General features: G+C 41.2%; 1 protein-coding gene across 1 annotated transcript; it reads left to right on the top strand.

Moving 5' to 3' along the window:
* Positions 1-1073: 1073 nt before the first annotated feature.
* On the top strand, positions 1074-22818 carry LOC146647547 (uncharacterized). Its single transcript, XM_085389589.1, has 4 exons — positions 1074-1289; positions 17792-18007; positions 19472-19702; positions 21257-22818. Exons 1-4 carry the CDS (start codon positions 1106-1108, stop codon positions 22096-22098), a joined length of 1473 nt encoding a protein of 490 aa, XP_085245715.1. The 5' UTR covers positions 1074-1105; the 3' UTR covers positions 22099-22818.
* The last annotated feature ends 3456 nt before the right edge of the window (positions 22819-26274 follow it).

Raw genomic sequence — 26274 nt, forward strand, 5'->3', positions numbered from 1 at the left:
CAGCTTCTTCCCCACAGCTGTCAGACTCCTGAACTCTGCCTCCTGACATCTGACCCACGTTAAACTCATGGACTGAACATACACACACCCACAATGGACAACTGTACCCTCAAACACACAATAATAACATGGACTGAACCACCACTCACAACCACTAGCACTTTATATAGCCTCTGTAGAAACTACAAAAAAGAAAGATGGAAAATATAATAAAAAAAACAAGAAGATTCTGTATGAATTTATATGAAAAGTGATGCTTCAGTGAATAGAGGGACGATGCTATTACTATGAAATGACAGCTGTGTGCCAAGTTGGATTCTGCTAGCCTTGACATTTTCCACATTTACAGTTAAAATGCAAACACCCTCACTTATCTTAACTGCACTACTGTATAGCTCTGTGTAAATAATCATTCTGTACATTCAATAATCTTTAATCCTACAACTGTTTACAACTTGCATAGTTCCCATTTCTGTATAGCTGTATATCCCAGATTCTGTAAAGTTATTTATTTCATATTCTGTATAGTTTTTCATATTTATATCCTGTTCATAGCCTGTACATAGCTTGTACTCACTACAGCCTGTACATACTTATAGTTATAGAATATTTACAACATACTTCATACCGTGTACATTATAACATACCATAATAGACCCATTTCTGTAATATACTCACATATCTATATTATTGCTAATATATATTGTAATATATCTATATCACTAAAGCACTTCTGGATGGATGCAAACTGCATTTCGTTGCCCTGTACCTGTGCATGTGCAATGACAATAAAGTTGAATTCTATTCTATTCTATTCTTTAATGTGTAAAATGAAGTGGCAAACCGTCCTGGCTTTACAAATATGAGCTACAAGCATACTGTCATACCTACTTGAATTTGTGGTGGAATTACTCTGACAGGAGAAATGTGTATAAACTACTTAAGGTAATTTATTTATTTATTTATTTATTTTTAATTTTTTGAGCGTCGTTCCAGACCATACTCCATACCAGTTGGTGGCGGTAATGCACCTTTCAATTGTTTGCCAACCGCCAATACAACTGTAAGAAAGAAAGAAAGAAAGAAGTTTCAAGACTTTAGTTGGATGGTATCGGTTGTTGTAGCAATGTCTACAGTTCAGCATCTGAGAGAGGTTATCCAGGAGAGATTAACTACTGCTGCAGAAGAAATCTTCTCAGAGTTTGCAAAAACGATCGTCCGGTATGAGGAAGAGATCAGTCAGCTAAGACTGCTGAATATCAGACCCGGGATAAAGTCACACAATACAGGTATGTAAACTTGTTGCGGTTGCGGGATCATTGTGTGATTCACGTGGGCATCAGCACCAACTTAGCGACTTTGTCGCTATATTTGGCGAGTTTTCAGACCCCTTTAGCTAGTGATGGGCAGATGAAGCTTCATGAAGCACTGAAGCTTTTCATCCAATTGATTCACCCCAGCGCTAAGCTTCTTGAAACTTCATTTGCTCTGGTAGGACATATACTGAATGTAAAAATATGAGTTGGAATGAATTTGAAGAGTGTGGCCTTAAATGTCAACAACAAAAGGAGTGTGTAAAACATGTATATTGTAGTGATGCAGTATGAAGGAAACGGCTTCCAGGGCCTAATCCGTGGTTCGGCTTCCTCCGAGGCGTGGGCGTCTATCAACAGAGATTGTACCTTCACCTATCAGCAGAGATTGTCCCTTAATCTGTAACACAGTCAAATATATTCTCAAGTAACATTCAAGCATGCCATTCAGCGTGTTAGTACGAGCTCGGGAGCAGCTTGGGAGAACAAGAAAACAGAGACTGCTTCAGATTGTCTTCCCAAATCGACTCAACTTTATTCACAAGTACAACAGTTTATATAGAGGGTAAAATTCATGAGACAGCAGATTATCAGTTTAAACCAGTACAGACCAAGATAAGGGAGCGTCTTCCTGCCCTTGGGTGAAGAAGCATCCTTTGTGTAGTTTATCAGTTCAGCTACAATTGTGATTATCTCAGCGACATATTTTCAAGGCACAAAACAAAGAGTTCTTTCATTAGTGAATTCTGAAACAAACCATCTGGCCTTCAACAGGCGTCTCCTACAGAGGCGGAGCCAGACATTTGAAACACCCGGGGCTTAGCCCTAAAGGGTAGTATGCATGTGTTTTTGTTTTGGGGGGGGGGGTTAGAAATGACTGAAAGATTAATAGGCTCTGTTTTGAGTTTTGTTCAAAAAAGAATGACTTCATATAGGGAAAAATATATATCACACATGCAGGACACCTTAAACTAGTTTTTTAATTAAGGAGCAAGGCAGAACAAAGTCGGGGCTGCATCAAGACACAGGGACTAAACCCCAATTCAACCAGACCCAGAACTGGTCCGGAATTAAAACAGGACTACAACAGTTCAAACTCATCACTACTTAGGATTTAACCAAGACAGAACCAGAATCAGAACTAGATGATAGCACTAAAAATCATCATAGACCTGCACTACACTTATTTTTTTAATTCTACCAAAGTACAATATTTAGATTGAGAAAAGTTTATATAATTATTTAGCCTTGTTGTGCAAACAAGCCTAATAAATGTTCAAGCTTAATAAATGTAGAATTTGAAAAATAGCAAACCTAAAAAGAAACACTAGGTACGAGATACATGAGGACCTGTGATACGGTGATACTTTTGGTAAATAACCATTTGACTAACATGTCTGTCTCACCTGCTCTTGTTCATCTCTGTTCTGTCCTCATTCTCCTCTCTCTCCCTGTCTGTTCCTCTCTCCCTCTCTGTTCCTCTCTCTCTCTCTGTTCCTCTCTCTCCCTCTTTGTGCTGACAATCATCAAATATACAGTTGAAACCAGATATTTACAAACTCTTCAGAAAACACAAACACTTTTTAAATTGTAACATCAAATCAGACTAAATGTTTATTTTTTTAGATTGATAAATATAAAAAACATATTTGTTAACTTTAAGAGTAAAGTGAGAAACTATCTGTATTTCTTAATTTTAAATGGCACCAAATTGTATTCAAACTTGAGCCACACTTATGGAGCTCCACAGTTCTTTTCCTGGTGTTTTGGTTGACATCTCTTGATGTTCCCATGTCAAAGAAACAGGCTCTGTGTTTTGCCTTATATGCATCCACAGCTGTGCCACCAATTTACTCACATGGACTCTACTAACCTATCAGAAGCTTCTTCAGCTCAGAATGGAATCGTCTGGAGTTTTCTTATTAATTAACAAACTTAGTGTACATGTACTCCTAAATTTGATCAAAGTGATAAAAAATAGACAGCTCTGTCTCTCTTTATTCTGACATTTAACTAATTCAAAAGATATTTCAATATTTTTCTAAAACAAAAGTTTACTCTAAATTGATGTTGTACAGTAAAAATGTTTTCTCCCTAAAGTGTATGTAAATATCTGGTTACAAATGTGAATATCCTGCTGTGTACTCAAATCCCTCTTGTTTTGCATAGAAATATACTGAACAACATACGAAGCATAATATATAAAATAACATTTACCTGAGTTTTTTCTTTGAAAGAAGCCTCTAATGTCCATTCTTATATTTCAGTACATAACTGAAACCGATTTAGTCGGGGAGGGTAACAACTGAAAATATGAAATAAACACACGTAAGCTAAGACTCTCTAAAAAAAATAGCATTTGTTCGGCTTTTCATTTCGCCATTTGTTGATTCACTTGAAGAGCAAGTAACGTAATATGGGTCAAGTGATCAGTTTGATATCAATCTTTCGTGATGCACCGTCATATTTACATTATTTGTACGGTACGAATGATTTGCTTTGGTACCTGGTCGAACTTAAGCTCTTCTTAGTATGGCTGGCTCCGTTTCTCCAACAGCGCACACAGGTAGCAGCTGCCCCGCCCCCTCGCTCAGTCGCTTAGTGCCTGAGCTCGGATCATACCAATATCAGGGGGGATTCACGCACAGTCGTAAATTCCCACAGTGTGCACTATGTGCTTCGAATATTGTGTGTACTTTTTGTTTTATACAGTTGTCAGCCAGACATCTAACTATGAAAAAATTACACTCCAAAATACCCCGGACTTCTGACAAAACAACCCGGGCTTAAGCCCAGTAAGCCACCCCCACGCTCCGCCCCTGGTCTCCTAAAAGATTAAGAAACTAATGTAGCTGAGGGAGTGATCTCTGTGGTATTTCAACCTTGTACCAGCCTGTGATTCTCACACATCAATTCTTGGGTCAAAGAGAAAAATAACTAAAACAAAGGGGCCTTAGTGAATGACAGAGTTTTCCTGCATAATGTCACTATAAAACAATATCCAGTAAATGCTCCCATGGTACTAAAATACCTAACAGTTCCACTCTTTTATTATTTTTTAAAATAATAACTCAAATAGAAAGGAAAAATCACAAATGTAATAACATAATATAAAAAGCAAATCATAAAATGTAATAGTTCACAACCTAATGTTCAATATACACATCAGGAACATCATTGGTAACATCTGGCACATCCTCAGGATCAATTTGTGCTAATTGCAAATACATTGAAGTAGCTGTACTGGTAGCTATATGGGTTATCATTGAGCGTACACAGGGTATCACACAACAGGCAATAATCATCAAAAACAAAATAATACATGCTACAACTGTTACAAAGGCTACAATTAGTTCGTTCCATTTTCCAAACGTGTCCTGCATCCACTTGTCTAGCCACTGACCGTGACCTGTATTGGCTCTTAGTTCTATCTGCAATGCTTCAAGTTTATTCATAGCTTGTGTGAATGAACCGTCAGGGGCGGTATTTTTGGGAATGAAAGTACAGCATACATCTTCAAACATAGCACAAACACCTCCTTTCTCAGCTAACAGCATATCTAAGGCCATTCTATTTTGCATGGTCATTAAGGAGGTAGCAGACATCTGTTCTCCTAGGGCTTTAAGGGCCATATTGGTCAGATTGGTATGTCTTTGCTGATGGTAATAAACATAATTGATCCAGGCTACATTTTTGTTTACCTGTATCCACGGTAGTATTGAGGCAAACCCTGCTGATATTTCTCCTTGTGCCTTTAATTCATTTGGTATTCCGCGTGGAACTCTTATAGCATCTATGTAAACGTTATGTGATTAAGCGGAGCGTTTCGTACGTCTGCTGGATACAGGCAGATCCGAGGTTTGTTGTATCAGTAGTTCTTGAGCTAAAGTTACTAGACCACAGGTACCGGTCCAATTAACAGGTAGAGCTAATCTAAGAGTATTATTGCACATCCAATAAGCATGTGGGATTGGTCTGGTCAGGCGCGAAGCTGTAAAGCCTTTTAATATGCCTCCCCAGTACGAGTCGTTTAGTGTGTTGGGCGAATGCAGGATTGTTGAGTTATCTGAATGCGTACTTATATATGCATATATATAAAAAGACATATGTCTATATTGTGTCCTGTCAACACTCGCTGCTAGCCATGTTTCGTTACAGCGTGCTCCTGGAGAGTCAGAAAAGAACGTATAGTTTTGTGTGTCATAATTTATGTTTTCAAGTTTTGGTCGGTGTATGCATGTCATCAAGATATTTGGGTGATGGCGCACCTGTGTTGGGGGCGAAAGAGGTTCAGTGCGGTCTTCGGGGCGCTTCATTGGGTTGCAGGGGTGGGTAGAGTCGTCAATCACGCTAACATCCTTACTAGAGACTTGTCCTGTGTATATGAATAAACAATCTAAAGGACTTAGTTCTACTCGCACCGCTTCAATCAGGGTTACTGTTAAGGGCCCCTTTTTATCATTTTTGAATAGCATCTTTGTTAAGGGAAAACCTGAAATTGGGTATCCCACTACAACCTGTTCTGGATTACCCTTTGAACAGACATAACAGTTACTGTTTCCTAAGTCACGAGCGGCTATTCTGGCATTTTCATACCAGGCGTTAGCTCCTGCTCTAGGGGGTGCATAAGATGGTTTATTGGTGGTGTCTGTGTTGCTTTCTACTGATTTTAGAGAACGTGACGAGTGTACTAGGTGGGTGTCTTGCCAAGTGGAGCATGAGGTATTGTCAGCAAAATGTGGCTTGCAGAAATGTGAACAGGGTTGCAGTTTACAATACGAAATAGTAAATAAAAATCCTAAGGTTAATGCAGTAGATATGATTAATAACCTAAATATATAAAAAACACAGTTCTTCAGTCGTCTCCTGGCCTGGTCCCAGGTTCGAGAGACCCCGTATAAGCGTCGTGTGATGACAATAGGCATTTCATTTTCTCCATTATCAGGATGGAATGAGTCTATCTTTATCAGGTTAGACATTGTGTGGTACTCTAGGCTTTCTGTTCCTGCTGGATGTTCGAGTACCTTGTTGTTGTTCAGGTGGGGGATCAAAGGGCTTTCTGAGTCTTGGCTCTTTCAGGCGTTGTGTGTTAATCAGTGATTGTGTGTGTGTAGGTGTATTGGATCCGGGCGCTGGCTCGCCTGAGTCGTCATCTGTAGGTGTATTGAATCCGGGCGCTGGCTCGCCTGAGTCGTCATCTACTTGATCCGATGCCTTAGGTGGTTTGGTGGGGCTGGTCTTAACCCTGCTGGCATGAATCCACTGAGGTTGTCCGTCTGTTAGGATGCTGGTTCTCGTCACTGCAAGTACAGTCTGGGGGCTGGAACACGCGGCCTCCCCGAGTGCCCTTGGTTTTAGCGACTTCACCAACACCGCGTCTCCTGGTTTCCACGGATGGGTTGGATCTGTGGAAGGGAGAGGCTGAGAGAGACAAACTTTCTGATAGTTATTATTCAGTGTTTCTACCAGGTTATGAACATAGTCAGACAATGCAGTGTCTATGTCCCCTTCCAATAGCGGTGCCCCTCTGGAGGCTGACCATGGTGTTGGAAACGGTCTTCCCATGATTATTTCAAATGGAGATAATTTGGTTGCTGCGGATGGAGTCATTCTAATCTCGCAGAGGATTTGAGGAAGTCGTTTGACCCAGGTCATTCCTGTTTCTATCATTGCTTTAGTCAGGCGATTTTTTTACCAGTGTGTGAATGTGTGTGTGAATGGGTGGATGACTGGATATGTAAAGCGCTTTGGGGTCCTTAGGGACTAGTAAAGCGCTATATAAATACAGGCCATTTACCATTTATGGTCCTATTCATTCTTTCTACAACTCCTGAACTCTGAGGATGGTATGACACATGATATTTCCAGTCTATTGCTAGAGTTTTAGCACACTTTTGAATTACTTCTGATGTGAATGAAGGTCCTCTATCACTGTTAATTTGGTGAGGTATTCCAAATCTGGGTATTATTTCATTGCACAACTTTTGACAGACTACTTCTGCAGTTTCTTTTGATGTTGGATAAGCTTCTACCCATTTACTAAATTGATCCACTATTACCAGTAAGTACTTGATGCTTCCTTGTGCTGGCATGTGTGTAAAATCAATTTGTAATGTATGAAATGGGAAATCTGGTTGTGGTAAATGCTGATGTTTTGCTTTTGAGCTACCTACATTAGTTCGTGCACATTAGGGCTGCCACAAACGATTATTTTGATAGTCGACTAGTCACCGATTATTTTTGCGATTAGTCGACTAATCAGATCATCATCCATTGGACGTACAGCGTACAGCTTATTGCACCAGCAGCATCTGGTCTTATATAACTATCATTAGCTTACAGCTTGAAGTGTTTGTGCTAACTAAAAATAAAGACAAGATGGTAGTTTATTAATTTTTAATGAAATTTGCAGATTGTTTCGGTGAAGTTTAATAAACTCCTTGCTTTCTAAAATATAACAGGACACCGGAGTATATTATCCAGCGTCTCAAACTTCTGATGATCAGCTGTCTGCTTGAAGTTTATTTAGCTGTGCAAAAACTATAACTTTAATCTCAGCCAAACCGATTTACTCAGGAACAAATAAAATACTAAAGAAAGCCAAACAATAACATTTTAAGTTATCTAAGTGACTTATATATCATGTTTAACCTGAGTAGCGAAAGACAGTGGTGGGTTTGAAAACGATTTGCCGGGAGTCCGGTGTTCTCACGGCTCTAGTTAGCCTTGCCCCCGCCTAGCTAACGAGCTAGTGGGTAACAGACGTCTCCGAAAACGTCGGAGAGCTTTTGAAAATATGTGGTGTCTTGATAAACTGAGCAGATATTTGAGGTTTACACAGCTACATTCTTGCCTGAAAATATGTTAAACGTTTATTTTGTGACCCAGAAAGAATAATAAGAGTAAAGTTAAAACTAACTAGCTGCCGCCATTGTTGACAACTGCGCTGGGCTGCGCTATGAATTCTGGGACACAGCTTCTTCTTCTTCGGGGTTTAACGGCAGCTGGCATCCTTGTACATGCAGTGCTGCCATCTTCTGTTTCAGTCCGTTATTACACCCTTAAATCCTACTACTCATTCCTGCGTCCTTTGTGATCTTACAAAGCTTCAAACGATGCGTCGACTATTAAATTAGTCGTCGACGATTTTAATAGTCGACATAATCGTGACTAGTCGACTAATCGTGGCAGCCCTAGTGCACATGTTAGACAGGTTGCTAATATGCTTTTTACTGCGTGTGATGTTTTCTCAATTACAAATCTTGATTTTATTGCTCCTATTACCCCTCTTTGTCCGACATGACTCACACCGTGAAAATGTCGGACAAGGATTGGCAGTAGTGAAGATGGGAGGGCAATCAAACCCCCAAGGTTTTTGTATAAGCCGTCTCTGTTATCTAAGGTACAATCATTACTTTCCCAGTAAGTGTAATCTGAGGCAGAGGCTTGCTCTTGTATGAATTTTAGGTCAACATTTGTTTCTAAATAGTCTAGGAGTGTGACAAGTGGCAGCTGTAAAGGCAGAGATAATACTTCCTTTCTGGGTGGTTGCTGTGAGGCAGCAGCTGCTTTCGCGATCACGTCTGCAAGAGCATTTCCCACTGCTTCGTCTGTGTCAGCCGTGCTGTGCCCCTTCGTTTTAACAACTGCAATTGCCGATGGCAGCTGTATAGCCTGCAAAAGTCTTTGAACAAGATCAGAATTAGCGATCGATTTTCCATCAGCAGATGTGAAGCCTCTCTGTCTCCACAATGTGCCAAAGTCGTGCACCACACCGAATGCATAACGGCTATCAGTGTAAATTGTCACCCGCTTATCCACATGTAGCTCACAGGCGCGTATTAAAGCCATGAGCTCTGCTTTTTGTGCTGAGTGAAATGGTAATGAGTGAGCCTCTAGTATGATGTCAGGCAATGTCACCACCGAATAGCCACAAAGAAATGAGTTGTCATTTGGTTTTGAACAGGACCCGTCCACATAAACAATGACTGAGTCTGGGATTGGTGTCTGCTCTAAGTCTGGGCGTGGTTCTGTGGATTCCTGTATACGTGTCATACAATCATGAACGTCAGGCTCGTCTGAACCATCCTGTCGGTCAGAGGAACACAGCATACGAATAAGTAAGTGTGCTGGAGAATTGGGTGTGCTGTTTGCTTTTATAGTGAGATTTGCTGTTGAAGTCAGTGTAGCTTCATAACTTGAGCGACGTTGTGCGGTCATATGTTGTGTAGTTATGTTTGCTAGAATGGTCGTGACCTGGTGATTGGTGTGTAGAATAGTGTCATGTGAGAGTGTGAGCTTCTCGCAGTCCCTTATCATGATAGAGCAAGCTGCTACTGCTCTCAGGCAGGCCGGCATCCCCTGAACTACCGCAGGCAGCACCTTTGAGTAGAAGGCTACTGGACGGTAGCCACAGCCATGCTCTTGGGCCAGTACGCCTGCACAGGTTGTGCCGTTCTCTGTGACGTACAGGTGGAACGGTAAGTGGTAGTCAGGCAGACCCAAACAAGGGGCGGAGGTCAGCGCTCCCTTTAATGCATTGAAAGAGGCAGTCATTTCTGTTGACCACAGTATTCGAGGAGGCTTGTCTTTTTTGCAGCATTCACGCAGAATGTGGTCATGAAAAGAACAGTCTGGTATCCACTGTCTGCAATAGTTCACCATGCCTAGGAAAGACAGCATTTCCTTCTGTGTAGTGGGCTTAGGGACAGAGGTCACAGCTTTGACCCTGTCTGTAGTCATGGAACGTTGTCCGTGAGACAGTGTAAATCCCAAATATTGAACAGAAGTCTGACAGTACTGCATTTTCTTTGCTGATGCTTTGTGGCCAGTCTTTTGGAGGTGCTGGAGAAGCATGTGTGTAGCAGTTTGACATAGTTTTTCACTTTCAGCACAGAGGAGGAGATCATCCACGTACTGTATCAGGGTACAGCCCTCTGGAGGAATGAAGCCGTCCAGGGTAGCACGTACCACCATTGAGAAAGCCGCAGGGCTGTCTACCATGCCTTGGGGTAAGCGAGTCCATGTGTACTGCTTATCTCTATGTGTAAAAGCAAATATCGGCTGTGTGTCCTCATGCACAGGCACTGAGAAAAAGGCGGAGCACAAATCCACCACAGTAAAATGTGTAGCTGTTGCTGGAATAGATGTCAGTATGCTGGGAACGTCTGGGACGAGAGGTGGCAGAGGCATAATGACTGCATTAATTTGCCTTAAGTCTTGTGTGAAACGCCATATGCCAGGTTTGTTAGGCTTTGGCACAGGATTGACAGGAGTGTTATATGGAGATACTGTGGGCTTTATTACTCCAACTGTCAATAAATCTCCTATGATGATGTCTAGGGCTGCGGCTTTTTCAGCGGAAATGGGATATTGCTTGACATATACCGGCTTGTTGTGTTTCAGCTGAGCATGATAAGGTGTACAGTCAATAAATCCTACATCATTCTCACCTCTTGACCATAATGTCATGTTCTGATATTCAGCTGGCAATGTGACAGCAGAGATAGTACAGTGTATGGGGTAGGTTAGATCTGTGTGTCGACATGGTGCAGTAATGTCATAGCCCACGTCTGAGTTATGTGACAAAACCACTGTTTGGCCTTCACTGGTGTGAGCAGTTATCATGTTGTTGAACAGTGTGAGAGAAACAAATATGTGGCTTCCAGGCATGGGGTTACCTGGTAGTGGTGTCTGTACACGTATTTGGCACAGTGTGTGACGTGGGGTACCAGTCAGATGGATATTGAGTTCATTCTCCGCTGAGGCGTCCAGCTGACACAGAGGCTGTTCCTTCTCCATGGTGTCGGTGCATAGGGCAGAGAAAACATAGCTGTTATCAGTATCTGCAAACATTTCACCCTTTGTGTTAAATGAAATACACAAGTTCATTTTTGCCATTAAATCTCTGCCTAATAGATTCACAGGCGAGTTTGGAATAATTATGAATGGATGATATGTAATTTCATCTGGTTTTGGGCCCCAGCGTGTTTTTAGAGAATGAGTTTTGGGGCATTGCACTAGAGTTCCGTTTATTCCCATGGTGTTGATGCACACAGAGGAAACAGGCCCACTATAGAATTTTCCAGACAGTGAACTTTTAGTGGCTCCACTGTCAACTAAAAAGGAATAAGTCTTTTCACCTATCTCTATATCTAACATGGGCAAGCTTTCTGTGTTACGGGACAATTGCAAATGCAGCATCGTGTGTAGTGCTTCACACTGTCCCTCATCCTCACCTGGGCCTCCCTATTGTCGGTCCAGCCTTTCGTTATCATATGGGTGGGGATTAAAATGTGGATTATAAGGTTGCTGCCTAGGTGCAAAGGGGCCATTATTTTGATGTGATTCCTGTCTGCGTTGCCAGTTACCTTGTCTGGAAGAGCTCTGCTGACGCCTAGTGGCAGGAGCTGGTCCTGTGTTTTGTGGTTGAGACCCACGTGCTGCTGATTTGCATTCCCTCCTCCAGTGTCCTATTTTTCCACAGTAAAAACATACGTCTCCACTCCTATCTCTCCTTCTGAGATCTCCCTGCTGCGCTTGTTGAGGGGGCGGGGCCCCTGCATACATCATTTTCTCACTTTCCTCTGAGCCTTCAACATCAAAATTCAACATCATTTTAACACTTTTAGCCTTCGTGCTGTTGGGGAAAAGATCTGCACCAGCTTTTGTTTTGACAAGTGTGATAAAGTTCTTTATTTTCATGTCATAGAGATTATCAGTGGCAGTCAGCTTCAATAGTTGTGAACATTCTGGATGAATATTGTTTAAGAATGTTGTTATGAAAATCTGATCATTTCCACCTTCAGGCATGCATGCCTCATTAGTCCAGCAGTGCATGAAACGTTTCATAAACACTAGAATAGATTCATCTGGCTTTTGCTTACACATGGTTACTGCATTTAAATCAATTTTATCTCTAGACATTGTGAGCAGAAATTTCTTTAGATTTTGAAAAAAGGCTGTGATCTTGTCATCGTTTATCCACAAAAACGAGGTGGTGTTGGCTGCTTGGTCATTTTTAGGGTCTAGTTCCTCTACTTCTTCAATAAGCTGAGATTCAGTCACACCTGGGATTCGTTGACATAATATATATCTATAATCAGGCCCACCCAAGTGGTGGTATCTGGTACTTCTCTGTAATGCAGAAACATAGGCTGTAGGATTTTTTATCGGACCCGTCTAAGGTCTTTGAATTATTCTGACCCATGGTCAGTGATTTCCAGAGGGGTTTAGACGCTTGAAGGATTTAAGTTAGTTGTTTTTTTTGCTGTGGCACACCTGAGGCTACTTGATTTTTTTTGCTAGCAATTTTATCTTTTTGGTGAGCAACTTCTCACTTTTTAACGAGCAACTTCTCGCTTTATGACCACAGGCAACTTCCTGCGTCCTTTCTGCTTTAATTTACAAAACAACAGGCAACTTCCTGTGTTTCTATGTGGGCCACTAAAGAAGGCTCCTCAGTGTATCCCACTTGTTACTACAGTGGGGCAAAAAAGTATTTAGTCAGCCACCGATTGTGCAAGTTCCCCCACCTAAAATGATGACAGAGGTCAGTAATTTGCACCAGAGGTACACTTCAACTGTGAGAGACAGAATGTGAAAAAAAAAAAATCCATGAATCCACATGGTAGGATTTGTAAAGAATTTATTCGTAAATCAGGGTGGAAAATAAGTATTTGGTCAATAACAAAAATACAACTCAATACTTTGTAACATAACCTTTGTTGGCAATAACAGAGGTCAAACGTTTACTATAGGTCTTTACCAGGTTTGCACACACAGTAGCTGGTATTTTGGCCCATTCCTCCATGCAGATCTTCTCGAGAGCAGTGATGTTTTGGGGCTGTCGCCGAGCAACACGGACTTTCAACTCCCGCCACATATTTTCTATGGGGTTGAGGTCTGGAGACTGGCTAGGCCACTCCAGGACTTTCAAATGCTTCTTACGGAGCCACTCCTTTGTTGCCCGGGCGGTGTGTTTTGGATCATTGTCATGTTGGAAGACCCAGCCTCGTTTCATCTTCAAAGTTCTCACTGATGGAAGGAGGTTTTGGCTCAAAATCTCACGATACATGGCCCCATTCATTCTGTCCTTAACACAGATCAGTCGTCCTGTCCCCTTGGCAGAAAAACAGCCCCATAGCATGATGTTTCCACCCCCATGCTTCACAGTAGGTATGGTGTTCTTGGGATGCAACTCAGTATTCTTCTTCCTCCAAACACGACGAGTTGAGTTTATACCAAAAAGTTCTACTTTGGTTTCATCTGACCACATGACATTCTCCCAATCCTCTGCTGTATCATCCATGTGCTCTCTGGCAAACTTCAGACGGGCCTGGACCTGCACTGGCTTCAGCAGCGGAACACGTCTGGCACTGCGGGATTTGATTCCCTGCCGTTGTAGTGTGTTACTGATGGTGACCTTTGTTACTTTGGTCCCAGCTCTCTGCAGGTCATTCACCAGGTCCCCCCGTGTGGTTCTGGGATCTTTGCTCACCGTTCTCATGATCATTTTGACCCCACGGGATGAGATCTTGCGTGGAGCCCCAGATCGAGGGAGATTATCAGTGGTCTTGTATGTCTTCCATTTTCTGATGATTGCTCCCACAGTTGATTTTTTCACACCAAGCTGCTTGCCTATTGTAGATTCACTCTTCCCAGTCTGGTGCAGGTCTACAATACTTTTCCTGGTGTCCTTCGAAAGCTCTTTGGTCTTGGCCATGGCGGAGTTTGGAGTCTGACTGTTTGAGGCTGTGGACAGGTGTCTTTTATACAGATGATGAGTTCAAACAGGTGCCATTCATACAGGTAACGAGTGGGGGACAGAAAAGCTTCTTACAGAAGACGTTACCGGTCTGTGAGAGCCAGAGATTTTCCTTGTTTGAGGTGACCAAATACTTATTTTCCACCCTGATTTACGAATAAATTCTTTACAAATCTTACCATGTGAATTCATGGATTTTTTTTTTTCACATTCTGTCTCTCACAGTTGAAGTGTACCTCTGGTGCAAATTACTGACCTCTGTCATCATTTTAAGTGGGGAAACTTGCACAATCGGTGGCTGACTAAATACTTTTTTGCCCCACTGTATGTGGGCCACTGAGAAAGGCCTCGTCAGCGTATCCCGTTTCTATGTGGATCACTGAGAAAGGCATAACAAAGTCTTATAAAATAAAAAGACACGTGCCTACCTTCGTCAGGATCCCACTTCTGACACCAAAATTGAAGGAAATGGCTTCCAGGGCCTAATCCGTGGATCGGCTTCCTCCGAGGCGTGGGCGTCTATCAGCAGAGATTGTAGCTTCACCTATCAGCAGAGATTGTCCCTTAATCTGTAACACAGTCAAATATATTCTCAAGTAACATTCAAGCATGCCATTCAGCGTGTTAGTACGAGCTCGGGAGCAGCTTGGGAGAACAAGAAAACAGAGACTGCTTCAGATTGTCTTCCCAAATCGACTCAACTTTATTCACAAGTACAACAGTTTATATAGAGGGTAAAATTCATGAGACAGCAGATTATCAGTTTAAACCAGTACAGACCAAGATAAGGGAGCGTCTTCCTGCCCTTGGGTGAAGAAGCATCCTTTGTGTAGTTTATCAGTTCAGCTACAATTGTGATTATCTCAGCGACATATTTTCAAGGCACAAAACAAAGAGTTCTTTCATTAGTGAAATCTGAAACAAACCATCTGGCCTTCAACAGGCGTCTCCTAAAAGATTAAGAAACTAATGTAGCTGAGGGAGTGATCTCTGTGGTATTTCAACCTTGTACCAGCCTGTGATTCTCACACATCAATTCTTGGGTCAAAGAGAAAAATAACTAAAACAAAGGGGCCTTATTGAATGACAGAGTTTTCCTGCATAATGTCACTATAAAACAATATCCAGTAAATGCTCCCATGGTACTAAAATACCTAACACAGTATACTGTGTATATTTATACTGGCAGTATGGAAATGATCATTTGGAAATGCTTAAAATGGAAATGATCATTTACTGTGAGGTGAGGTGTGGTTGGGGTGTTTTGTAACAGTGGTTGTGCTTTTGTAACGTTGAGGTATGGACAGCTACACAGTCCTGCCTGTTCACATTTTATTCTGTAAAAACTAAATTTTCACTGCTTTTATGGCCTTTTTTAGTGGGGAGAACATAGCTAGGATTTAATGATTTAACAAATCTTTTAAATCCTTTGTCCTCCACAATGCTAAATGGCTGGGAGTCCTCAATCACCATGCTGACCAGGTCTTCATCTATTTGAGATTGTTCTCCTGAGGAAAGACAACAAAAACAAAGCACAAATATAAATATCACACACGTAACTTATTACAATTGTATAATATTGTTATATCATTTAGTAACATTACTGCATGCTATATTATCATGGCATTTGATGGCTCACCTGGTCTTGCTCCAGAATCGGTGTTCCCCCTATTCTCATGCAAAGCTCTGTAGTGCCTAAGCATGGATGAGGTGTTGTTGTTATATCCCAGCTCCCTGGCACATAGCAAACACTTCACCTTGTACAAAAGTAAAGACAGCTTAACATAAATTGTATTGCACCATCAGTATTATGAAAATACATCTTCTGTAGAAATTTACATAGCTTGTTGGGAGGAATAAAATCACAATGTTCCCACACAGGGGAGGACATCCTCCTCTTCTTAGCTGGCTCCATTCTCTCCTGACTTTCTCTCCTCACTCTCATAAACCTCCAAACTGTCTCCAAACTCTCACTAACCGCAACTCTCCATCAAACACCTACATTTTGAATGAAGTCTGAGGGCTTTATATCGCTGTCATATCTCGCGGCAAAGTTCGAACCACTTCATGAACCAGTCACGTGGTACAGCCGGGCAGCGAGGCTTCGGACGTCATCATTTTCAGCTCCTCCCATAAATGAAGCAAGCCTCGATACGCGCATCGCGGAAACGCCCCCTCCATTACTCGACACAGGCTTTGAAGCCTCGATACAGAACGTCACATCACTACCTTTAGCGACTCTGTTTTTCTAAAAAGCGACTAGCGACAAATCTGGCGACTTTTTCTTATTTATGACGATTTTTGACATGAAAGCGCGTATCGCTCTTCGCAACAAGCAGCGGGTGCTTTCTTTCTTTCTTTGTTATGGGAAGAAATACTGAAATCATCATGATTGAGTAGTGATTTATGTAACTTTGTGTATATAATTTGGCATTTCCTACTGATGTAGGCTAAAAATAAATACATGATACAATTTCATGTATTTTAAAGGTTTATTTGCAAGACACAAAAACAGACAAAATAGAAAGTTCCAAATGTATTGTGCACGAAACAAATTCAAACGTGGCGATGGAGCCAGGTGCAGATGTCTGTCACGAGTTAATCTGGCTGTAGGCTATGGCACTTAGCCACAGGTGGAGCTAGTTGACTCGACTCCATTTGAGTGCACACAAAGTAAACTGCACGCTTTAGTTGTGATTCTGAAATCGGAGTAATAGAACGTACGAGGGGAGCGATAACAACTACAGGATTCTCCCGATCGTTTACTCTTGCTGTCCCGTGAGCAGCATCGGCGTGGTGTTAATTGTTTGCTGTTTTCGCGATCGCCTCCTGCATGAGAATATCCAGGTAAACTCGCGACATTTTTAAACATTTTGTTGTTAAAGAGCAACAAGGCTGACACAGTGTGTTTGAGGTAACCTCACAAATATCACAGATTAAATATTTGCTGTTTATTTGCTGTTTTGTCGGTAGCGGCTCCTGAAAGGCAAGTCTACCACACATCTGTTCGACCAAAGCCAGTTGATCTGCGACGCCAGTTAATCTGGAAAACTGGAAGCAGGATTCATCACGTCATCACTTAAAGACCGGATAGCGATTTTCCTTACTGAGGAGTTGGCCACATGGTGGGCATGTGGACAATTCCTGCCAATGCTTTGGAAGCATTTGGAATGTGTGGATAAATGCATTGATCTACAATAGTAATACACCACAGTAAAGTGTATGAAGTTTCATCTGTGTAAATAGACTTACCGGCAACTTTCTTTGGTAGACGTGTTCAAATACTCTAGCGTTTCGGCTCGTGTTGGCGATCAATACTGGTGATCACTTTGATCATGGTGTGCGTGATTGTGCTGCACTGGCTGATCTGACTATTTTAGAGACTGCTTATCTGTTAGCATTTTCCAGCACAAACATCTGTATAATTTACAGAGAGTGGTACCTGCCTTCATTAAACACTTTAATCTTTCATTATCATATTGGGATCATGCTGCTGTTCATTTTTTTGCTTTTGTTTTTTCACATTGTGTAATAATCACTGGCAGCCACATCTAAAAAATAGATCCTAGATGAGTGATTGTTTCTGTGGCAACATTTGCAACAATGCAAGAAACCATAAGCTTGATTCTCAATAGATGACCCTTTTAATCTTTCTTGATCTTTCTTATCATCACATTAGTCACCATTTTCTTGTGTCCCTTTGTTGATGAAGGTCTGGATGATCAGCAGGTCTGTGATCAGGAGAGGAGCTCCAGTCTCCACCAGCAGGACCCAGAGCCTCCACAGACTAGAGAGGAACAGAAGGAAATGTGCAGCAGTGAGGAAGGAGAGCAGCTTGAACTGAAGCAGGAGGCTGAAGGCATTAATGTGTGGACTGGTGAAGAGGTGGATTTGTTGTGGAAATCTGGAGTAAAGCTGACCACAGTAGGTATGTAAAACTGTAATATACAGATTACATATTAAAACGTTGGGTGATGACATGACAAAGACACGTGGCGTGTATTACCGTCTAGCATACTACCTCACTGAAGACATGTTTTCTCTTAGCACTGTAAAATATAAACCGGGTTCAACATCTTCTGTTTGTTTAATAAAAAACAAAAATTTTGAATTATGTTTGTCCAGTGAAGGAAGTCTCAGGCTTAAGCCACAGCCTGGTAATGGCTTTTCTTGCTGCAGTGAGAAGAGTCTTAGTTAAATATAAATCCTCTCTTTTAACCTTATCATCAATATTTCCTAAAAATACTGTAGTACAGTCCTCAGGAACCTTGTGACCTAAAACCTTATCACCCACTGTTTTCCAGAATGAGTGATTTTTAGAGCAAGACCAGAAGATAAATCTTTGGTTCTTCATCAAATTGAGGTACAATTTAGATTTCTGTTGTTTTTTGTTGGTAGGCGTTGCACATCATTTCAATTAAAAGAGTTAATCATCTCAGCCTCAGCTATCTCTTTATTTTAGTAGTCTCGAAGTTGTAGATATCGAAACAAATCCTGGTTTTTCAATTCAAACATGTCTTTAAGCTCTTGAAAGCTCCTACCTTTGTCCCTTTTGGTAATTAAACAGAAAGCAGTCAGGCCCCTGTTGGTCCACTCTTTGAAAGCCTTGTCATATTGTCCTGGTTTAAAACTATTTTCCAAGCTTATCCATCGCAACTTTTTGTGGCTATTTTTCAGGGTCAGTGCCATCAGGTATTAGCCTCTCTCTTCTGATCACATTTTCACCAAAGCTTATTACAGAGCTGCCCTCTTCTCCTTCTGGGACTCCGTAAATTCGCAGGTTATTTCTTGTCGATCTAGACTGAAGGTCTTCTAGCTTTTTGCCACTCGTGTTTCGGCTTCCTCAAGTTTCTCACTGTATTCTTGGACTGCTAGCTTATTAGCCGTTAGCTGTTGGTTTGTGTCTTTTTGAATTTATTCAGGTCTTCTTTCAACTCACGCCTGAAATCTTCTTTGAATGCGTTGAAGTCAGCTTTCATCTCCGTCCGGAGGTCAAAGATTTGTTGGCTGATATTTTTAATGCCCTCTTGCAAAGATTTGAGTTTGGCCCCCTCGCCATTTTCTTTATCTGAGTTAGCCTTATCCGCATGCGTGTTCTCTCTCTCTTCTGGAAAATACTGTTCAGTTGGTCCATGTATCTTGTTCCTTTTCTTTGTCTTTGTCCCCACCCCTGCATTGTTTTAAACATAGAAGTAGTAAAAAGAACTTGAATTTAAGGGGAAATTTGCTCGACCCCGAGGAGCTCAGAAATTACGCAGCCATTTTGCCTTGCTGCCAACCGCACGAGAGATAATATTTAAAAAATTTGTGCACCTTAAACATCGCTCACATATCTGAGAGACATGCTCACAGTGTAACTTTTTTCATGTTTGTTGTCATTTGTTCCATCAAGACCTCCCACAGCAACATAATTGTAAGGAAAATGAGGATCTAGATGACCCGCAGGTCTGTAGCCAGGAGAGGAACCCCAGTCTCAACCAAGAAGACCCGGAACAGGAGGAAATGTACACCAATCAGGAAGGAGAGCAGCTTGCACGTAACCAGGAAACCAAAGGCATCGTCGTCTGGACTGGGCAGGAACTAGGCATCATGTGGAACCCTGAAGTAAAGTTAAACAGAATAGGTATGCAAAATTGTAGTCAAACTGTCAAATTGTAGGTAGATTTCTTAATACAAAACTGAATATAACTCATGTTGAGTCCTAATCTGACCTCAGCGATATGTTATAGAGGTGCATGAAGAATCGAAGGACCAACTCCTATAAGGAAACTGACGCATGTTTTAAGAGCCAAAATTTCTGGCCTCTCAGCTAAGTCTTGTCCATCAAGGTGGTTCTTCTTTTTTTGTGCCCTGCATTTATGAAGCGGTTGCTTGGTCTCTCCAATGTCCAAGAAACTCCTATGCGTCCGACAAGTGTGTCCTCCTTTTACCCAGATTTGAAGGATGGGTCGGGTGTATACTTCGTGGCCCAACATATCCTAGAATTCGTAGCGTGGCCCACCCAAATCCAGTTTCCATCAATGGTGGCAGCTACTTAGTTTTAATATTACTCTGTCTGGGCGACAAAATAAACTTTTAAGAGCCTGGCCAGTAGCCATTCAGGCATGAGGGCTTGTTGTTCTTGGTCACAGGGATGATTGTGGATCGTTTGAAGCCACCCATGGCTCCAATACCATCCACATAAGTTTTTGAACACCTGAGAAAATCAGTGTTAATCTTTGGTACAGAAGCCTTTGTTTGCAATTACAGAGGTCAAAGGCTTCCTGTTGTTCTTGACCAGGTTTGTACAGGTCTCCACAAAGATCTCCTCTAGATCTGTCAGCTTGTGGGGCTGTCACTGAGCAACACAGTTTCAGCTCCCTCCAAAGGTTCTTCCAGAGGACTTAGGTCAGGAGACTGGCTAGGCCACCCCAGAACCTAATCTTAAGATTAGAGGGTGTCTATGTATTATGTGGAGCATTGCAATACAAACAATTTTTTTTTTTTTTTATTTTTTATTTTTTATTTTTTAGAAATAATTATTTCCTTAATTGAATGTGAATTTCAGACCCCTCCATGATTTCTAAGTGGGAGTACTTGCAAAGAAACCTCTGGCAGACTCAGGGAGTCTGCCAGAGTGTTCAAATACTTATGTTCCTCACTGTATATTGTCTTTATTTTCTCATCGTAGATCTGTTTATATTAATTAATGTGCGATATCTGTAATTCAACGCCAGAGTTTGAAAAGAGTTCAACTGTTTTAGATATTTACTGAGCTGACGCATGCACATTAAAACAAAGACTCAACAGTCACCCTATATCACACAAATTCCAACAGAGTAATATTTATGAGAAGAAGGAAGGAAGAAGACAATTGTTTCAATTTAAAATTTCCGCCCAATCGATTCTCTTTTTGCTTGGGCAGTTTAAAGAATTACATGTTTTCTCTGCAGCATGGAATGGGAAAAATGATTTAAACAGATTTTATATTCTGCTTTCTGGAATATACAATTCCAAACTTAAATTGATCATAAGAGGAGTGTCCTCTGCAAAACAGCTTGTCCCTCCAACATGCCTGTAATTGGTATATCTGTGCAACATGCTTACCATGTGGAGACCTGCTAATGGTTACCTTGTAATTTCTCAAATGTATGTCTTTTTTTGCTGCTTCTTTTTTTTTTTTAATCTGTTGCTTCAGATTTACCACAACATGACTGTAAGGATGAGGGAGGGCTCACAGATCAGCAGGTCTGTAACCAGAAGAACAACTCCACTCTGGACCAGGAGGATCCTTCGCAGATTAAAGGGGAACAGGAGAAACTCAGTACCACTCAAGAGGGAAAACCGCTTGTACAAAAGCAGGAGACCGGAACATTTTCTGCCTGTAAAGAAAGTGACCACAGTGAACCAGGACCAAGCAGTGACCAGCTCCTTTCTCACAACTCCACTGACACAGATCAGGACGAAAAAAAGGATGATAATTCACACAGTATAAAGTCAGCGCAAATTGTATCAGGACTGACAGTTCAAAATTCCAAGACAGCACATTTATGTAGCACCTATGGGAAAAAATTTAATTCTAAACCAAACTTGAATCAACATATACAAATTCACAAAGGTGGGAAACCACATTCTTGCGGCACCTGTAGGAAAAGATTTCGTTTTATGTCAGACTTGGCTAGGCACATCAAAACTCACACAGGTGAGAAACAATATTCTTGTAGCACTTGTGGGAAAAGATTTAATTTAAAATCAAGTTTGAAATCCCACATAACAATTCACACAGGTGAGAACCCATATACCTGTAGCACATATGGGGAAAGATTTCGTCTAAACACACAGTTGAAGGGACATATGCAAATTCACACAGGTGAGATGCCATATTCCTGTAGCACTTGTGGGAAAGGATTTCATTTTAAATCAAGGTTGAAATCCCACATAACAATTCACACAGGTGAGAAGCCATATTCCTGTAGCACATGTGGGGAAAGATTTCGTCTAAACCTACAGTTGAAGAGACATGCGACTTCACACAGGTGAGAAGTCTGAGTCACAGAGAGGGCCCAAACTGTCCAAAGTTGTAGAATCCCCTAATTAGTGAAATTTATAGCTTACATTTGTTAGTGCAACTTGTTTTAAAGGCATGAAAATCTGTAGTATTATTAGGGCTGGACATCGTCACTGATTTCTAGAATCGATTCGATTCCGATTTGATTTGAGTCGATTTGAATCTGGGAAATTTTGCCTCAGTTAGAAATATTATTATTCTGATCACGTATCAGTACATATCCATATCTTTATATCTATAAAAAGAAAGCTGACACTTGCGAGACTTTATCAAAGGTGTAAGCGTCACAGCAGATGCCTTTGTGTCAAAGTAATTGAGGATAAAAGACAGAAAAACATGAAGGCAATCAGGGGTGATTTTAGCCCATTTTTGGGGGTGCTTCAGTGTTTCAATATTTATCTTTTATTAGATGTTCGTGTGGTTTGGTTATTTGCCTTTTGGTTGAAAGTAAACTGAGAGGACTTTTTGTTAGTGATCTTAATAGTATTTTTTTTCATATGAATGTAATTTTTCATCTAATCGAATAAAATCTATTTGTATATGATTGTCAGTCCGAAGAGGGAGAGAGGAAAGAGGAGAATGTGTACAAGGCCAGGAAGAACCAGGTAACAGGATTTTAATGAATCGATATCATGTTATCCAAACTAGAATCGATTTTAATCAATAAATCGATAATCAAAACCCACCCCTAAGTATTAATTCCTTCTTACTGTGAGGCTGGCATAACAGTCATTATTCCTGACCCTGTGAGCTGACCTCGGGCATAAACCTGTCAAAAAAAGCTATAAAAATGATGGCTAAAGATGGAAGAAAGCCCAGAAAGTTATGCAAGACAAATGTTGAATATTATAGAGGAAGCAAAGTTGTGTAAATTGGATACACTGGTCAAAGTGAGACATTAATAAAAACATTCTATAATAATTGTTTTTAAGAAAACAATTTGTACACAAAGAAATAAATCTAGTTTAAAATTGGAATTAAATAAGTTTAAAGAAAAAATATGGATAATTATATAATAAAGGATGAGCAGCTGGTGACTCCTCTCCCATAAAGGGGTTTAGAAGTGCACTGGGAGTCTTCATTTTTATCGTTGTTGGCTTTTGGCCTGCATGTGCTTACGGAAAACACTGTAGAGGGCTTTGTGTTTTTTTTTTTTCTAAATTTTTGTTTATCTCGTCTGTTCAATAAAACTGTTGGCACCAAACTTCACTCATCTCCTGTGATTTTTGCACCCGTGTGTATACCTGTGAGCATGACTGCACTTGTATTTAAAAGGTTCCTTCATGTAACGATCTGCTAGAGGGCGTGCGGAGCCATAGTCCCGTTCCCCATGAAGCAGGCATGAAGCAGGTATGGAGGAGATCCAGGCTCCAGACATGCAGAGACCCCCAGTGCGCAAGAGTTTACGGAAGACCAACAGAGGGGCAACCATGCCACCCTTCCGGAAAGAGCTGAGAAGAGCTCCAGACGAGGGGTCACCCCAGGTCCCTGTGAGTCTTCAGTGTTTCTCCGCTCCGGCCTGGTCTGTTCAGGTGGAGCCCGGAGTCCACACCTGCCTCGTTCATCTGTTCATCATTGCCGGCAATCATCAGGCTGCGGTCTGTGACCGGCTCCCGGTGCAGACGGCTCCCTGTTATAGTGTTTCTTCACTTGGCTCATGCGAGCCCAGCCCAATTTTTACTCTTTAAGTGTGCGCGTGTGTGTATGTGTGTGTGTGTGTGGGGGGGGGGAGATATGTGTGTATTCACATCATTTATGTTAATGAGAGTGTGGGGAGTGAGTTGGAGGGTGGGGTGGGCTGCTTTTAACTATGTAAAGCACTTTGTGCTACATTTTTTTTTTTTTTTTTTTGTATGAAAAGTGCTTTATAAATAAAGATTGATTGATTGATTGATTTAACATCAGCGTCTCCTCCAGTTCTCTGCCAGTCTGTCAGCTATCCTATGGTTGTCACCAGGCCATGAAGTCTCTGTTGTATGTTTTGATTGAGACTAACTTTGATCTCTTCTCCCTCCAAGCAGTCATGACAGGAGCCCATGTCACACTGAGTTACTCACCTCTTCCACTTGCTGCTGAGCTCACTCTGTGGAATACTCACCTGTCTGGCATCACGCTTGTCTGAATTTCCAGTAGATTATTTCTGAAGCTCTGAGGACTCAAAAATGCAGAAAAAATATAGGAAACTAAAAGAACTGAATGTTGACCAATCCATGTGTTCTTCTAGAACAGGGGTCGGTAATCTGCGGCTCCGGATCTGCATAAGGCTCTTTCATCCTTATACTGCGGCTCCACGTGGCTTGGGAAAATAGTATTTAACTGAAGTGCATTTTATTTGTGTTAGTTCTTTTTTTAACTTGTGGTTCTAAATTGGAAGATTATTGTGATCTTGAAATTCAAAAGTAAAATTATGTTTTATTATTTTCGTTGCTCAAAATATGTGTCACACTGGCAGAAGCCGGTATACCTCCCAAAACGCTGTGCATTTATTAAGACTTTGAACCCCAGTTAGGGCTAGTAAAGAGAAAAATGTAAGAAAAGAAAAATGTTCACATGAACATGCTTTTCTGCATCTCTTTATTGACCACTTTTCCCACACGTTTGCTGCACACACACAGCCAGCTGTAGCTTTCCAGCTAACAAACGCTAACAAAATAACGCTGAAAACCGATAAAAACCCTGAAAATCATACATTTCACACCTGAGCCTCAACTCTCGCGGCCCGGTACCAAACGACTCACGGACCAGTACCGGTCTGAGGCCCGGGGGTTGGGGACCGCTGCTCTATAACGTCCACATCGATACCCTGGATTGAAACAGGGGTCACAGGTTTCCTGGTCCTCCTAAAGTCCACAATCAATTTTTGGTCTTCGGTCACTTTGAGCTGCAGATGATTCTGCTTGCACCACTTGATAAAGGAGTCAACTACAGCCCGGTACACCATCACATCACCCTCACTGAAGCATCCAACCACCGCAGAGTCATCAGAAAACATCTGAACATGGCAGGTCTGTGCAGTGGCTGACGTCTGTGATGGGGAGAGGGCAGTTCCTTGTGGTGCCCCTGTGTTGCTGATCACCTTGTGAGACACATAATGTTGAAGAAGCACATTTTGTGTTAGATACTCAAAAATCCAGGACACAGGAGAGGCATCCACTTGCATCTCAGTCAGCTTATCTCCCAGGACGATTGGCCTGAGAAGCCGGAGAAGCTTCTTTCCGCAGGCGATACGGTCTCTCAATCACACCACCACATAGTACTGACCCACAAATATGGTTTTTACACACACACTGGACATTCTGGACATTTGTTTACATTTGTTTACATTTGCCATCTTGTTATTGATTAATCAAATCACTCTATCACAAGTCGCTTAAATAAATCACTTTTAAGCATATTTGCACTACAGACTGCACTACACTACAGACACTACAGACACTTAAATATGTGGATTGCACAACCCTGGACATTACATTTCTTTCATTACCATTTATTACTCGTACAGCTGCTTTTATTGTTCCATATTTCTTCATATATTCTTATATATTTTCTATATTGTGTATTTTATGTATTGTGTATTTGTACTTGTATTTGTTGTACAGTTATTTTATTTGTAACTTTAATTTTTATATTTTATTCTTTCCTAGTTAAATTTACCCTTCATTTTAATTTTCCTATTTATTTCCTATCCTATTCATAGTCTTTTATTTTAGGTTACAAGCAGTTGTCTAAGCATTTCACTGCATATCGTACTGTGTACGTGACAAATGAAATTTGAATTTGATGATAATAAATGCACTGGAAAAGATAAAAATGACCCTCACACTGCTTGCCAGCTGGCCCATATGGGTGTAGACACAACTGAGTAGGTAGATGATGGTGTCCTCAGGTCTGAGGTGGGACTGGTAGTTAAACTGAAGGAGATCCTGATCTGGCCTGACTATATGGTACTGCATAAGACAACTCGTGAAAATAACATGTGTACCAAACTCTTTAACATGAAGGGTTGTCGTAAGAAAAATGAAGAAAAGGCTCGTTTCTTTCAGATTGTATGCTGAATTGAGCAAATATGACTAAAAATTTTAGACATTGTTAAACATGTGGGTATCTTTCATTTTTAAGACCTGGGTAAATCTCAAAACATCACATTT

The sequence above is a fragment of the Rhamphochromis longiceps genome, linkage group LG18 (genome assembly GCF_057381845.1).
Source record: "Rhamphochromis longiceps isolate RC_006_pf linkage group LG18, R_longiceps_female_GT1.1, whole genome shotgun sequence".
NCBI lineage: Eukaryota > Metazoa > Chordata > Actinopteri > Cichliformes > Cichlidae > Rhamphochromis > Rhamphochromis longiceps.